The sequence below is a fragment of the Nymphalis io genome, chromosome 1 (assembly GCF_905147045.1).
Source record: "Nymphalis io chromosome 1, ilAglIoxx1.1, whole genome shotgun sequence".
NCBI lineage: Eukaryota > Metazoa > Arthropoda > Insecta > Lepidoptera > Nymphalidae > Nymphalis > Nymphalis io.
Genome location: NC_065888.1, coordinates 4,871,024 through 4,887,479, shown reverse-complemented (window position 1 = coordinate 4,887,479; position 16,456 = coordinate 4,871,024). Strand labels below are relative to the sequence as shown.

The following is a 16,456-nucleotide window of genomic DNA, read 5'->3' as shown; positions in this document are numbered from 1 at the left end:
CAGATTCGATATTCGAATTACTATTGTTCATATTATATAAACTTTTGATGACTTATTGTTACAGCACGTTGGGGTGTTTCGGGTTTCATTGTTTTAGTTAATTACCTAGAATGAACATAATAACAATTCCTTTAACAGAATTGTAAAAAGAATCATAGGTAAAGGGTTTCTCATTAATTTTATAGTACACTTTAACTCCAGTGAGTAAAAAGAGCAGTGAGGCAAAAACTATTTAATATCGTGTTAAAGAAGCGTCTCACAAAGACGGATGGTAAAAGCATCGACACAAAGCAATCTCGGAACGGCCGCGCCGACATAGAACAAGGATTAATTATTATTTTAACATTTCCCTCGGTTTTTTGCCGCGCTCGCAAGCAAGTCAAAAGCATTGCTTTTTCGCTTGAAAAGTTGCTAAATAATTAAGACGCCTTCTTAACGACAACGTTTCGTCGTCTACCGCTTAATTTTCTGATTTTTCAGTCAGCTACTAAGGGAGGAAGTTTTTCCTTCATATTATTTTTAAACTCAACAGAAAAGGCCTTTTAAAATACAATCAATTTATTTTAAAAGACATTTAAAAATGTGATGGTTTCTTTTTAAAAAAAAGTCGGCTTGCCAGAGCAGCAACCGTCAGTTCGACTTGGATCTATACAGCTTATAAGTCTATTTCAATAGGAAACGATGTGTTTTAGATCATTAAAAGGTGATAAAATATAAAAACTGAACAAATATGTAGGTACATTATAATATAAATTCATAGCGTAGTTATATTTGATATAAAAAACAACTATTTTTAGGAGACATTAATTATTGCTATGAATCAAAACTATATTTATTATTTTTCTTCAGGTAAAACTCTGCCAGTTCACTGTGTAGTGGAAGGTGTAGCGTCTCTCGAAGAGGGCGCCTGGAGAAGGCGAGCTGTCGTGGAGACGGACAGCTATGTGATCATCCCCGCTGCCACAGCTTTTCACGAACTCGTACCAGCTGCTATGATGAGGTTGGGATATCCTCATGAATTGGCTGCCTCTGCCAAAGGTATATACAGGCTTAATAATTAAAACATTGTTAAAATAATCTTATACAAAATAACTTCTTAAAAATAACTTGATCTATAACTTTTTTTTTATAGAATAGAAAGGCACATGGGCCACCTGATGGTAAGTGGCCACCAACGCCCATTGACATTGGAATTGTAAGAAATTTTAACCATCGCTTACATAGCCAATACGCCTCCAACCTTGGGAATTAAGATGTTATCTCCCTTGTGCCTATAATTACACTAGCTCACTCACCCTGCAAACCGGAACCTAACAATACCAAGTACTGCTGTTTTGCGGTAGAATATCTGATGAGTGGGTGGTATCTACCCAGACGAGCTTGCACAATGCCCTACCACCAGTAAACCCGGAAGCTCATAAAAGCACGTTTCAATTATAATTTTTTCAACATAACTGCAAATCTATAATCGTTTTTATATGTAAATGTCCAAAAAAAGAGCCCGATAAGAAACCCAATAGTTAATTATTTTAAGAATTTCATATTTCAGTATTCGTGTATTTATTATATAAAACCAATGTATATATCCATGTATATATATCATTTCATTGTTATCAGGATCAGTGGTAATAAACAATTGGAAGCCACTCCCATTCGAGCGTATATCAGATGGACCACTAGCGACCGTCGGCGAAGTACTGGGAGAGCTGACAACGGTAGCAACTCTTCGAATCCAGTTACTAAGACCTAGACTGACTCCGCTACAGGACATCAAAGACAAGCTGCTCAGACTGCTGCTGGTACAGAGTAGACCTCTATTAATGTCCACGGGATGCCCTTTAGATGAGGTAATTTAATAAAAAATATGTCAATAATTAACGCCACATAATTATAATAAAGTATGTAAGAAAAGTTGGGAGTTAAATTCTGGTTCTGTTTGTATTAGAATTTAACTCAAAAAGGACAAAACTCTGTAGGGATATTATTAATAATAATAAAAAAACAATGAATGCAAAGCAAAATTTGAAAATGGAATTAGTTTCAATTAAAATTTATACGACTCGAAAACAGTATCATATATTTATAATTAGCAGCTATTTTGTACGAAATCGGTAATCTCCAAAAGTGTATCAAAAACGTGTGCTATTTTTGCTCAATTCGTATCAATGTCAGTCGAATGCAAAGTGTACCATCTTACGATCGTGAGCAATTAATTGAAAACTCATAGACATATTTAGAATAAGCAAGGGCCCAAAACATATTACCTTGTATGCTATACCCCATAACTTTGAATATATCTACGCAATCGTAATACTAAAACAAATATTTGCGAGTAACGCGGTATGAAGCGTTAAAACTAAATTCTTGGTGACAAAGCGCGTTCGGTACACTGAGCTGAGCCAGATTCCCACTGTCCCGGCAATGTTACGTTCTTTAATACCTGAATGTAACCCCGACCCGTACACAATACACCCCTACTAAACCTCCCCCCTTATTACCGGGAACTCATTGTTTTCAATATTTAAGCTCCTGAACTGCTAACTGAATGTTACCAATTGAAATATTTACACTGGCTATGGGATTACTATTATTGCTATTTTATTTTATAATAACTGTGTAATTGTTATTATTAAAATATAAAAATATTTTATAAATATTACACAAACTATTATAATCTAAAATCATTTAATATCTCTAGTTGTTAAATATTATATATTATATAAAAGCAGCTTACTTTATTTTGTATTGTTATTTTGAATTTTAATAGATTTTATTTTTATTATGTTTTATGACGCCTACGAATTAAAAATACAAATGAATGTAATATTATTTGTATATTATAAAGAGATTTGCCTTTAAGAGGATGAATTATTTATACGTTTCCATTCATTAGCCAAACATCTTATAAGCTTCACTTCGACTTTTAAGTATTTCTCAAAACATCACATAAACGTGCTCATCAGGTCGGATTTGAAGAACTCGCGATGAAGACAGATTATCAAACTCCCACTAAGTAGACATACAATTTAGGAGGTCGTTACAATTTGCGAGGTTACGTCTAAGTCCCTGTTAATAAGGATCATCAAACGAGGGAAGAATTAAGGAAGCATTTGTTTTCATGTTTAGGTATTTGCGTCTTTACGAAATTATGTTTAATAGAAATTTTCTTGACAATGACGAAATTCATTTTCGTTTCTTTGCTTCGAGGTCTTGCTATTTTGATAAAAGTGTTATTTAAATGATCCAATTAATAAACGGACATATAGATAATTTGTGTGACTATTACTGGGCTTATTGTATCATATGTTTGCATCTAGAAATGTGCTGTGTAAGTTACCAAAACTAAATCATTGTGTACTTATACTTAAATATTATTATTATAACTTACTTTTTTTGTACACGTATTGCAATTGCAATATTACAGATTTCAGGTTATTTAAATTACTCTTCGTGTTCTTTATTTTACTTTCTATATTTTTCACTAAATAATAGAATGATAGTATTTCTACGTCCCTATCAGTATCGTAAGAAAGAGCAATTTGTCGACGCGATGAGCACCTTCCTCACACGCGGGATCTTCATACATAATAAATTTAATTGAATCTCAGACTCATCCGCTCTCGAGAATCTTATTATATTTTCTAAATATCCACCTTGTTGGAAAGGGTTGGTACGGAATCATATTAAATGCGGAGGCGTATAGAACGGCAGATAAGCATAAATTATATAAATAATCTAAAAGTATTATAAAAAACTTTGTTTCTTTGATCTATAGTAAATAAAACAGTTTATCATGTAGAAAACTTTACTTTTCTGTTCTTAGAAAAAAAATACGAAGAGCTATTCTTTCTATTCAATATTATATCACTTTTCATATATTATTTTGAAGTATTAGTTTATTGTACATTAATCAAATATTTTTTGAGCGTAATATTGTAAATCGCTACCGCCATTAAATAAAAGCGCTTCGTTGTGTTGCCCCCGTCTTACTAACTTGAAGAGGGTTAAAAGGAGTTTTAGATGTACGAACTGCTTTTGATCTTATTATCGCTATAAAATAATGCCGTATAATCTTATTAAACGCGAGGTTAGCGCTCAATGGGCGTTATATATTTTAATTCGTTTTAGGTTATCTCTTACCTAATAATCTTCAAGCACATTAAACAATAAAAAAAAAAAAATACAATAAATATATATACAAACTTTTCCATTGTACACAATTTAAAAGATATAAACGAAGTAACAGTGAGTAAAGTCTTGAGTAAATGATCAAAAGAAGTCCCACTGGGACTAGATAATCAAACATCTCGAACATCGAAGTTAGGTTAAACGGCAGATGAACTCGCTTCTATGATATTATGGTAATTTATTGCGCTTCAACTTGCGCCACTTCGATTTTAATTCCGAATAAACTTTTAAGACATTCGAGAAATACTTCACGGAAGGGGTATAAAGATGCCAATAAGAGATCACTTTTGAACCATAAATCTACTTATGGACTTTTAGTATTTTTACTAAAGTGTAATTTTATTTAAGAAAAATCGCCCCCACTTTTTATTGTTTCAAAAACAGCGTAACATAAAATAGCGTAAACAAATACTATACTGTTAATATCAGATAACACTAAGTACATTGTCTTTTCATTTGTCCTTAGTAACTATATTTATAACGAGCTATGTTCGCAATAATATACTGAATTACGCAGGCAGATTACACGTGACAAACTTATCACACAGATGCCAGCTCTCGTAAATCGTGCGCGCAACTGAAGCAGACAATATCTGAAAACAAATATGACCGCACTATTTAAAAAAATAAAACAAAGAACTGGATTAACGTATCACACGGGCTAGGCGCTAATGCCTCTGCGTTGACATGATTTATAAGCACAATCTGGATGTGTAATACTTACAGTTTACTTGCTTTTGATTTGGCAATGGCTGGAGCTGACATCTCACTTGACGATGTAATCACTGGCATTGTTCTATGTAATCTCGTGATATGAGCAGTCACTTGCATAACTGCAGTATAAACAAACCACGCGATAGTTATAATCTGATATCTAATTTCTTAATTAAATTATTTTCCAATAACTTCGTTACTAATCGCTATATTTTATTAAGATTTGTAATTTAGCGCTGAACAGTGAAATTAGAGAAAAAATAAAAGAAAAACAAGTACAAACATCATTTCTTTGAACAGAAAAGAAAAGATTTCTTCTCATCAAGTCTGTCGAAACATTATAGTACAACCACTTAGCCCATATTGGTGTGCCGGCTCTTTGTTAAGGCTTGTGGGTGGATGCTAATTGCAAAGACGCCCTTCCCGCTCATTGTTTTAGAGCAAGCCATGATTGAAGTTTCGGCGGCAGCGAAGGAGTGATGTGCACTAACCACCGTGTAAACACCTCCTCGCATCAGAATCGCGTCGGTCGCTCGCTCATGACACATACATTAACAACCTTACCGGTCTAATATTTTCATAATCTAATGGCGATGTTCTGTGAAACAATGCTCCGTTCGTTTATTCAAATAATTATCTCTGTATCTGTTACTGGTTAGACTGGCCTCTTTAAAATCGACTAAAATTGTTTATTTTTGTTTTGTTCGATATATTATTTTATGTTAGTAAATATTGTTTGAAGTTTAATATTATTATATTTTGTTGCAGGTGACACTTGCCCAGATTTGCCGTGGACAAGATAGATCTTCTGGTCCGCATAATTTTCATGAACCGAGCGAAGAAACTCGCCGTAAATTTGAGTCCTGGTGGAGCGCACAAGTTTCACCACGTCCTCCCAGACGCTACCCATCTCCTGGCCCAAAAAACCGTTCACCTACCTTAAATCCTCTTCCCGACCATTTACACCCAGCATTACAAACTGTTCAAAATCAGTATCCAACCCAAAAAACGAGGATGAGGACTAGCTTTGACCCAGAACTAGAACTACCAAAGCTACAGCGCTGGTTTTCCGACAATCAGCATCCAAGCAGACAGCAAATTCAGCAATATGTACGAGAATTAAATAATTTAGAGTCGAGGCGAGGGCGTAAACCCTTAGATGTTAATAATGTTGTTTATTGGTTTAAGAATGCTAGAGCAGCTCAAAAACGGGCAGAACTGCGCAATATTGGTGGTCTGGGACATCTTGGCGTAAATGGTTTTAACAGTAGAAGCCACAGTCCAACAAATGGATCAATAATGGTTGGCAATGACAATTACAGTTCTCAAGATCATAATTCTATGAAGAGTCCAATGCAACTGACAGGAAGTCCTGGAAGGTATCCAATGTCAGTAATGTCAGAGGACAATTTATCCAACGCTGGCTCTGATTTAGAAGACGAAGGTGGTGATTTAAATCCAGATGATAGACCCGAGAGTCCAGATGCACCACTTTCTCTCATTACCACTAGGAAGAATAATCATCACGACGGGGAGGAAATTACTAAGGAATCCCCTAAGCCACCGGATATAATCAAGGTATTGATGCAAATTTACTTAATTATCCTAAAATCCTGTGTAAAGGTTTGTAATTCAATATTCTATATTTGTTTTCGTCTTACAGGTTCATGATATTAAGCAAGAACCGAGGGATCTGAGCAAATCTGATCATATGCCTTCTCCACAACGATCTCCAACTAAAAACAGTGATAGTTCACACAACAACAATAATAACAATACCGAAGAAGAAAATGGCGTTGGTGATGATCCAGACATCGCTTCTGATGATGAAGTTGTTCAAGAACGCCATTACAGACCCTCTTCCCCTCACCTCGATCGCTTACCTTTTCCCATGGTACCAAATCATCCAATGTTTGGTCATGGCATAATGTACATGAGTCAATATATGAGCGGTTTTCCTGGTGTTGGAGGTGTCCCTGGAGAAGGTGCCAGTGGTTTAAACTTGGCATTAGCTGGAGCATCTGATGAGCGTCGCAAACGCAACCGTACATTTATCGATCCAGTCTCTGAGGTTCCGGTTCTTGAACAATGGTTCTCAATGAATACACATCCTTCGCACAACTTAATTCTCAAATATACCGAAGAATTAAACAGAATGCCTTACAGGCAGAAATTTCCAAGACTCGAGTCGAAAAATGTACAGTTCTGGTTCAAAAATCGTCGAGCAAAGTGTAAGCGACTGAAGATGTCCCTTTATGAACCGACATCTCCTGGACATTATTCGCATCCTGGACATCCCCATGCTATTGCCGAGAGGAAATTGGTTTGAACAATTAATTGTATCTTAAGTAGATACTAAACGAAACAGTTCGAACCTGCTGTCTTCGTTTGGGTTCAAATTATGTGTGTGTTTGGAAGGAAATTTTAAGACGAAAGACTGAATATGAATCGTTTATGGTATAAAAAGTGCCATTCTAGTGTATATTATGGCAGTAAGAGCGCGACCGAGCATTATAGAGGGTCTAAAAAAAGTTTTAAGAATAATTCTTCCAAGACGTAATAAAAATAGATTCGCTTTATAAACTTTAAAGCTATATAAATAAGCCGATAAATACATTATAAATATAATTATTCTTCGCTTCGAATAATTTCACAATGTAGTAGTTGAATCTCAAATGTACTTTTAGTACAGTTGTTTTGTACATTATTAATATAATCTTTATGTTTTATTTATTAAATATTACGATATTATTACGTATGAGCTGTAAATTTTAGCAAACAATAAAATGGAGATACCAAAGTTTCCATTGGTTATTACATAACATGTAAAAATTTAATTAAAATAAAGCAACGTTCTTATAGATTGATATGAGTCATTAAGTTATATAGATAATAAAATATTGCACATATACATTAATATGATATTCTAACTTTTTTGCTCATAGGGGCTCTAAAGGTTTATTGTATGTATTTACGTAGATGTTATTATAATGTAAGTGATATTACAATGTATAATGATAACGCACATTCCTCTATCACATGATTATGTAGTACTCAATCCAAAGATTGAATATATAAAATAATAATAGGATATTACCAAAATTATTGTCATAGTACAATAGTATTGTCTGATAAGTTGTTTAACAAAGTGATGCAAGAATAACTACCAATATTTTAATTAGAATAATTGATGACGCCAAAATTAAAAAAAAAACACGACTTTCTGCCATAAAAAAAAACAAAAAATTTAAAAACTTACAGCCAATGTCACACGGGATGATGAAAGGATTCTAACGAAACCCCTTTCATTCAAATCTGTTCTAACATTAAAAACATACATATATAGTCTTCTTCTTCTTCGAGTGCCACTTCGACTAGCGAAGGTTAGCAGTCAGCTTTGAATACTCCTTCTTGTTCTTCGCGAGGCGAAAGAGTTCGCCAGCACTTGCGATTCCCGTCCATTCTCGGATGTTGCACAGCCAAGATTTTTTCTGCGACCAACAGCTCTCCTTCCCGCAACTTTTCCCATCATAATGAGTTGCAAAAGTTCATATTTTTCATGCCTAAGCACGTGTCCGATATATGCAACTTTTCTCTTCTTGACAGTCTTCTTGACGTCGCAGAACTTCCACGCTCGAGACCTTTTGAGTCCAACTAATGGCCAACATACGTCTATATGCCCATACCTCGAAAGCTTCTATACTTTTCTTGAGGTCTTCTTTAATTGTCCTCGCATCCGTAAAGAAGTATAGGCTAGATGTAACAATATAGGAATCGTATGCGCACAGGGATCTTAAGTCTTCGATTGCAGAGTACTTTTTTTAACGTGCAGAAGGAACTTCGAGTTATTTCTATGCGAGTTTTCATCTCCTGTTCACAGCTCCTTTGTACTTGCGCACCTTATCAATTTTTTGGCCCGCTACAATTATAGCAACGTCATCGAAGGTATGTTTAAATATTACCATGATCTTCGTTTTTGATGTGTTCATCCGCAGACCAGCGTTTTCACTGCACTAATTAACACGGCTTATAATTAATTGTAACTCTTCAGGAGATGATGCTATTAGGACTGTATCGTCAGCGTATCTGATGTTGTTAATATACCGGCCATTTATTTTGACTCCACATTTTAGGTCTTACATACACTACACTTCTTTAACGGACAGTCGTGTAAAAACACACCCATTTGCTTTTATTTGCATTAACAATTTATGATTGATTTGATCTTGCGTAACCGCTTTCTCTGACTAGTTGATCTTATACAAAAACTAATGCGTATTTTTGTTTGTATTCAATACGTTCGCGTTTCATTTATCGGATTGAATTGGAACTCTGTACATTGTTGTTCTAGCGTAAACATTTCACGCTTAGTTCTATCAACATACAATAGATGGAGCAACTCCTATGGTATAATTGTTTAAAGAAACATTTTCAGAGGCAACTCATGCCGGAAATTAGTTAGATATATATAAAAATACAATGTTACAGTATTTACGCATTTACACATTGAGGCTGTTTTTCTTACGGTTTCTAATTTGTATTGTTTTATAGTTTTTAAACACATCACTAGTGGTAACCGCTATAAAATGTTTTGTTGTTTCGATGTTATGCTTGTTTTGTGAAGCTGTGATGATATATCCAAATAATGTAAATATTTTATTAATGTTAAATTAAGGTTTTTATCATAAAGCTACGTCACTAGGCTCACATGAAAATTAAGCATTTATTGCTTAGATATTGAAAATAATTGGCTAAATGTTTATTCCATTCGATTATATAAACAAAAATTTAATGAATATAGTATCTACGATATTTAATATGTCTTTTATTATGCATCTATCCCAAATCATAAATAATAATAATAATACCCTGGGACATTATTCACACACGGCCATCTGATCCCAAACTAAGCAGAGTTGTTCTATGGAAACCAGACATCTGATACTCTACATATACTATTTTTCTTTTGTAAATACATACTTATATAGATAATTATACCCAGTCTAAGGACAAACAGACATGTTCATGCACACAAATGTCTATCCTGGGTGGGAATCGAACCTTCAGCATGAAAGGCAAGTATCTACCAACCACGCCAACCGGCCCGCCAATAAAATATTCCTACGGCACAGTTATTATAATTTTCTTGGTTAACGAATCTTATAAATACTAAAAGTGCAAAAACTAAATTAAACTAAATTCTTACATGTAATTGACGCTATTTCACATCTTTCTTGTATCATATATTTTTCATTACAATACATTTTTTTTAAAATTTATATAAGATATAATATTAAAATATATATTAAAACTAAAATAAAATCCTTAGAAAACGAAATGAACACTACAGTGCATGAATGAAGATTAAATAGTTTTTAGCCTACTAGTGTTTAGCCTTAATTAATAATTATCGTTTCTCGCTTTTTATTGTGATTTGTTTGCAATAATTATTAACTATGTTACATTTTTTTGTGATAATATAATAGACGACTAATATTATAATATGTTAACTCAATAATGAAACGTATTTTTATTTATAGGTTAAACTATTATTTGTTTTTTTTTATTATTATTATGTTAATAAATGAAAATGATATAAAAATCATAAACTATACTAAAAAAAATACTTTAAGAATAGTCACAGTCATCCAAATATATTTGTTACGAGGCTTCGATGATATTAATTCATCAGTTTTATAAGAAAATATTGCAGCTAAAAAATACAATAACAATAACATGGAAAAGAAAAGTACTAACCCATAAATGTTTACTAGTGAGCAACTGCTATTTAGTAATGGCATTTCTGCTACGCCAGCAGCGGGGTTGTGGGTTGCTGGTAAAGCATATGGCAAAATTTCATCTGTTGTCATCTGTGACTTACAGTTTCTCACCATAATTTTCTTTGCCAAGCACAAGGTGTATACTGCTATCTACTGAATAATCTACGAATATTTTTTTTTCTGTGTGATAAGTATTTATGTTATCACATAAACATGGAAAAAAACCCTATCAAGCTTTAAAGAATAATTAAATAATTGCTTTCTCGATTCCTTTAAGTTTTATACAATATACATTGTAATATATAAATATTATAGTATATATCGATGTACAAATAACATAACATGTCCCAATAGTTATCGAATCTGCAACAGCAGACAGCGGAAGAGGCGACGGGAACCCAAATCACCTGTCAAACTGCAAGTATTCGTAATCGCAACCGATATCTGCAGACGTCTTTGTCGCCAGTGAATGACCGCCTTTATCACGTCTCGGTATTTCGGTTTAAGTTTGGATTGAGATGTCTTACTTCGGCAGGAATAGACCAAAATTAGGTGATGGCTCCCAAGAATCGAAAGCGAAATTTAATAAATCGATTATTCACAATAAACTTACTTTTGGTGTCAATAATTAGTATTAAGAATCTCACATATATTCTTTTAAGGAGTTTTTTTGGATATAAAGAACCTTATCGTTGTCATACAATTAAACAATAATTATTGAGTAGAATAAGGAGTCAGCGTATTTAGGTATTTCATTTGTGGAATTTTGAAAACCGATAACTGATACGGTATGGTGATGCGTAGGTCCATTAAAAATAATAATTATGAAAGTAAGTCTGAAGAGAAAAAAAATCATAATACCACATTTAACGACATCTGTACCAATTAATACAAAGCCGCCCCGTTTCTTATCTTCGCCACTGCTACCTTTTTTTTTAACGCTGGAAAAACGCATGACGCGTTTCCCCCAAGGGAACAGTGGGTTTTGTATGTGGGGCTCGCCGATGTCCAAAGCGCCGATTGTGCCCCCAACATCGAAATACCCACTAAAAAACCAGCGGTACCCTTTCCGACTTAACGAGGAGCGCCACGGGATCGCTTGCGCAACATGCGCAACGCTCTGTGCGCCACTGCTACCTGCTTAACATCAACCAATATTTAGCATTAGTGATATTTACTCTCTTCTAACTCATTAATTTATCTTCAGATATAAATTACACGTGTAGATATTACTAACAATTATATAAATATAGTGTACTTATTATTATTAAACGCCTAAAACATTTTCTTTTCAATTAATTACCTTTTAAACTTTCGGTATTAAATAACAACAGGCGTTTTAAAAAATTCCTTCAATACGCGTTAGTGCTATTTTATTATATAAGGCTGCGTTATTTTATTCAAACATTGTTTTTTATAAATATATTTAGTTAAGTTACTTCTAACAGAGTGTATTAAATCACAAATGAAGAACAAATACTTTTATTTTGTTATTTAGAAGGTACTTACTACATTGCTGTGTGGGTAAATGAAAAATATTATCACAAAATAACATAATAGTTTTATTAAGCAATGACATAAAAAAAAAACTGCAACACAATGTACGTAATTAATTAACATCATCTTATCGATCAAAGAATAATACAAATAAAAGATTGATTTCAAAACATGTTATTAATTGGATTCCATATTATTGTGTTTGTTTGTTATTTAATTTATATGACATAATATATGTATACATAATTGGAGGTACAGATTGTTGTTACCATATATTAATATTGTGGAGGCATTAAGTTTTAATCTAAACAAACTGCCGCGGCGAGAGGAGCCGCGTATTTATGTTAGTTAACCAAGGATTATGATGTTCCGTAATGAAGTAATTTATTATACGCTAAGTAATATAAATATTAACGTCTTCATAGATCTTATAGAGACGGAATACTGTATAAATTATTTAAATTTTGTTTATTGAAAATACTTGAAGATATATATAATTTAATATGTTTGATTGAAGTTCCAATTCAAACTAAGTATCAATTTGTTTTTGTGCATATATGTCTCTATTTTTTTTTATCTATGAGTTAGCACCCGGTAAGTGGCAATGAATTTTATTGTGTTTAGACTGTGTTTATAATTCGACTCTTGCTAGGTGTGAAAAAAAATAGAATTGCTTTGGATTTCCGTAACCGAAACCATTGCGGAAATAAACTTACAAAATCGTAACTGAACCCTCAAAAATAAAGTTTATTCATTGTACTCATTGTACAGAACATGTTTTTTTATATTATTAGTATTATTATGAAAATTGAAGTAAAAAAATGATTCATCCTTCAAATAGTTAAATAAAAATTAAAAAAAAACTCTTATTAGTATAATCTATTACTCTGTTATTAAATACATGTCTGAATGATTGAATTCTGGAACTCTTGCAGGAAATAAGTAAGTAGTAGGTATGTAATTTATACAAAGTATTTTTGTAAAAAAAAGTGTAACTACTGAGTTTCTTGCCGGTTCTTCTCGGTAGAATCCACATTGCGATGTACTTATAAATATCATTATTCATAAGTACTTATAAAAGTATATATGAATAAATATTTTGATTTTGACTTAATTAAATTAATTTAAATTGTTTTAAAAGTAACTCATATCAAGTTCACAATGCTAGTTACTAGTTAAAACTATTTACATTATTAAAGGAATTACATTTAAACAGAGTTATTAAACAAAGTGTCATCTAGCCAGCGGACGTCCAAGTGGTCTGTGTTCCGTACAGTGCACAATAAAACTCTTAAGCCCGCCTGCTTGGGAGATTTACTCAAGCGACTTAATACACCGTCGTATCGTGTAAAGCAACTGTCTCACTATACTGCTGCGTAAAATTGAAGATATATCTTTAAAATCAAAATATATTATATAATGTTATTTTTTGAACTAAAAATCAAAAAAAGACTATCGTCGACTGTGCAAACGAATTCTCAAATATTTCGGAGACATTGTTCGAAATGAAGACTCCATGGAATGACTCGTAGTCCAAGGGCAAGTGGAAGGCAAGCGGTCGCACGGTCGAGTACCCAAGCGTTGGACAGAAATTATAAAAGCTGCAACACAGACCTCCATAGTCCAATGTTCTAGAGATGCTGAAGACCGCATCAAATGGAGACACATAGCGGGGGCTACATTAGTCAAAAACGATGCGTCAACGTCAACCACGACCACTCTGTCAAGAGCGAACGACAGATGAGAGTTATTTTTATAAGCCATTTGATAGTATGTTAATGTTAAAATGTTAAAAATTCCATCGCCAATGCGCCATCAACTTTTGGAACTAGGTCATGTCTCTTGCCTCTAGTTACAAAGCTCGCTCTCCTTTCAAACCGGACACAATAATACGAAGTATTGCTGTATTTTTGTTTGGCGGTAGAGCATGTGGTGAGTGGGCTAACCTACACAGATGGACAGATGTAGAAAACCCTACCAAAAAGTATATGTATATAAATCATAAATAATATCTGTACATCGAAATCAAAGGAACAAATAGTATATGGCGTTCGAGTTATTTAGTATAACGAGTTCGAGTTATACCGAAATTAAATGCTACACACGATAAATCAAAAATATTTTTTTTGTTTAAAGTATTATTTAATATTTTGGATTTTTATAAACAATACGTGTCGGTTCTCATCACCACATATCACAATATGGATTACGAGTACATACTCATGTTAAGCATGTAATAACTCACTCGCAGCCTGGATATGAACCTGTTTTTTATTTATACAAGCGTTTTATCCATTAGACTATCAGAAACAAATATATAGGAAACAATTATAAATTCGAATGAATATTAGCAGGCATGGATCTTATCTACAATAATTATATAATATCTTATAATATTATGAAGTCGCTAGAGAGATGTGAAGGTAAAGCCTTTGTGCTATCTGTCGGCCGGCCCAAACCTTAGTTATGATATAACAAGGAATCGGCTAAGCCGAGTCTTACAGGAGACTTTATTAATTGACATGACATTTTTATCCTCGATTTAAAGCAACAAGGGATGTTTATACAAAATTATAAAAAATGAGAGTTTGTATATGAGAATATTTTTATGAAAATAAATGAATTCTAAAATATTTAATAAAGTTTACTCAATAAAAGTCATACACCGATTGATTGCCACATATCACAATCCAAGTCAGTGTGGATCTAGAGGCAAACAATTCTGCACAGCAATCGCTTTTAAACAGGATTATTGAACAATTGTTTCCTAAGCTTCGTTACTTTTGAATTAAGAATCGTGGAAGTTCCGTAGTCTTTCCGTGGTTTTTATATTTATTTGCTTACGCACAGCTTTTATCGCTGAAACGAAATAGGTCTAAGTCGAAATAGGTTTCTTATAAAACCTAACATTTGAGAAGTCGTATGGGATATCCGATCTGTCACACAGGTTGTGTGTAACTAATATTCTTAGAAGTTAGATGTGAAATTACTTTTGCTATTAATAAGTATAATAATATGATATTTACATGTGTCTGTCATATAATGTAATGATAATAATCCAATTGAATCAAATTATTGTCTAACTTGGTGTAAATTTGTTTGGTAGGATAAATTTTTGTGTTTAGGTTATATCATAAATAAAAAAATAATACTTGTCCTTGGTCGTTATCTATGCGTTCACGTGTCGCTTCTCTTGTCTATATATACATAAATGGGCAAAGACAAAACAATTGAATAAATTTTCTCCTCTTTTTATAAACTAATTTTCGTTTTGTTAACTATTGACGAGCTTTGTAACTTTATAATCGTTAATTAGTTTAATATACCGCAAGACAATATGTAAACAAAAAACTATAGTAATATATCTATAATGTAATCTATACTGGTATGTATACAACCGAAGAGATTATTATATATATTGTATGTCATATAAAAACACAGCTACTTCCTTTAATAAGGCAATGCAGGCGGCCATAACTCAGACTTGATCTCACATTGACTTAAGAAGATGTACCGCCGAGAATGAGTGGAGATATTCCGACCCTGCTATAACTGCGTGTGCCTATTTGTTAAAAAGATGATTCCAAATTTAAACATATAGAAAAAAAAATATTATGAAACGTGACTGAGATTGTGATTTACGATTTTTATCTTTTTTTGAATTTCGAATAAACGTCATTTAAACGTTTTTTTTTTTTTAATTGCAGAACAGTAAGGTAAAGTAAAACATGGCAACCTAGACAAGGCTACGCAAAACCATTATATAATTAGAACTAATTACATTAATAATAAGATTATTATTAACCTTAAAAGGAGCAAAAATCTTGATAGCCCAGCAGTAGTACGTAAAGGATTTTATTTTTAATTACATTTATAATTAGAATTAAAATAAAGTTTTTTTATTACAAAGTCTGCATTAGAGATGATAATGCGAAATACCCCTCATCACGTGATCTCCTAAACTATCCGCCCGGTAGACTTGAAACTTGTCCTAATGTATACTATATATACTCATACATAATTATACATTTTTTAATTATATAATAAATTATAGAACTAAAGTTAGCTACTTTACTGCACGCGTTGATTACGTAGCGTATTAAGCGGCTGTTACGTACAAGATTTTAACCGTCTACGCATATTTTACAGATAATCAAAGTTATTACAAAGGTGTACCGAATCAAAAAGGAATTTATCATCCATCACATGTCACAATCACGTTTTGGAAAAAAAAAAACAAATCATTTTTTTTGCCATTTGAAAAATTATACGATTCA

At 32.9% G+C, this 16,456-nt stretch overlaps 1 protein-coding gene across 6 annotated transcripts in view; it reads left to right on the top strand.

Annotated features, from left to right (window-relative positions):
• Window positions 1-9,678, top strand: part of LOC126780880 (uncharacterized) — an 81,658-nt gene extending 71,980 nt beyond the window's left edge. For 5 of the 6 annotated variants that reach the window (XM_050505584.1, XM_050505591.1, XM_050505567.1 and 2 more), the window contains 4 exons: window positions 850-1,038; window positions 1,618-1,847; window positions 5,671-6,480; window positions 6,566-9,678. In XM_050505584.1, the coding sequence (XP_050361541.1) occupies window positions 850-1,038; window positions 1,618-1,847; window positions 5,671-6,480; window positions 6,566-7,231 (1,895 nt within the window). In that variant the 3' untranslated portion in view covers window positions 7,232-9,678. The remainder of the gene's footprint in view (window positions 1-849; window positions 1,039-1,617; window positions 1,848-5,670; window positions 6,481-6,565) is intronic. The other variant, XM_050505600.1, reaches the window with a different exon arrangement.
• The last annotated feature ends 6,778 nt before the right edge of the window (window positions 9,679-16,456 follow it).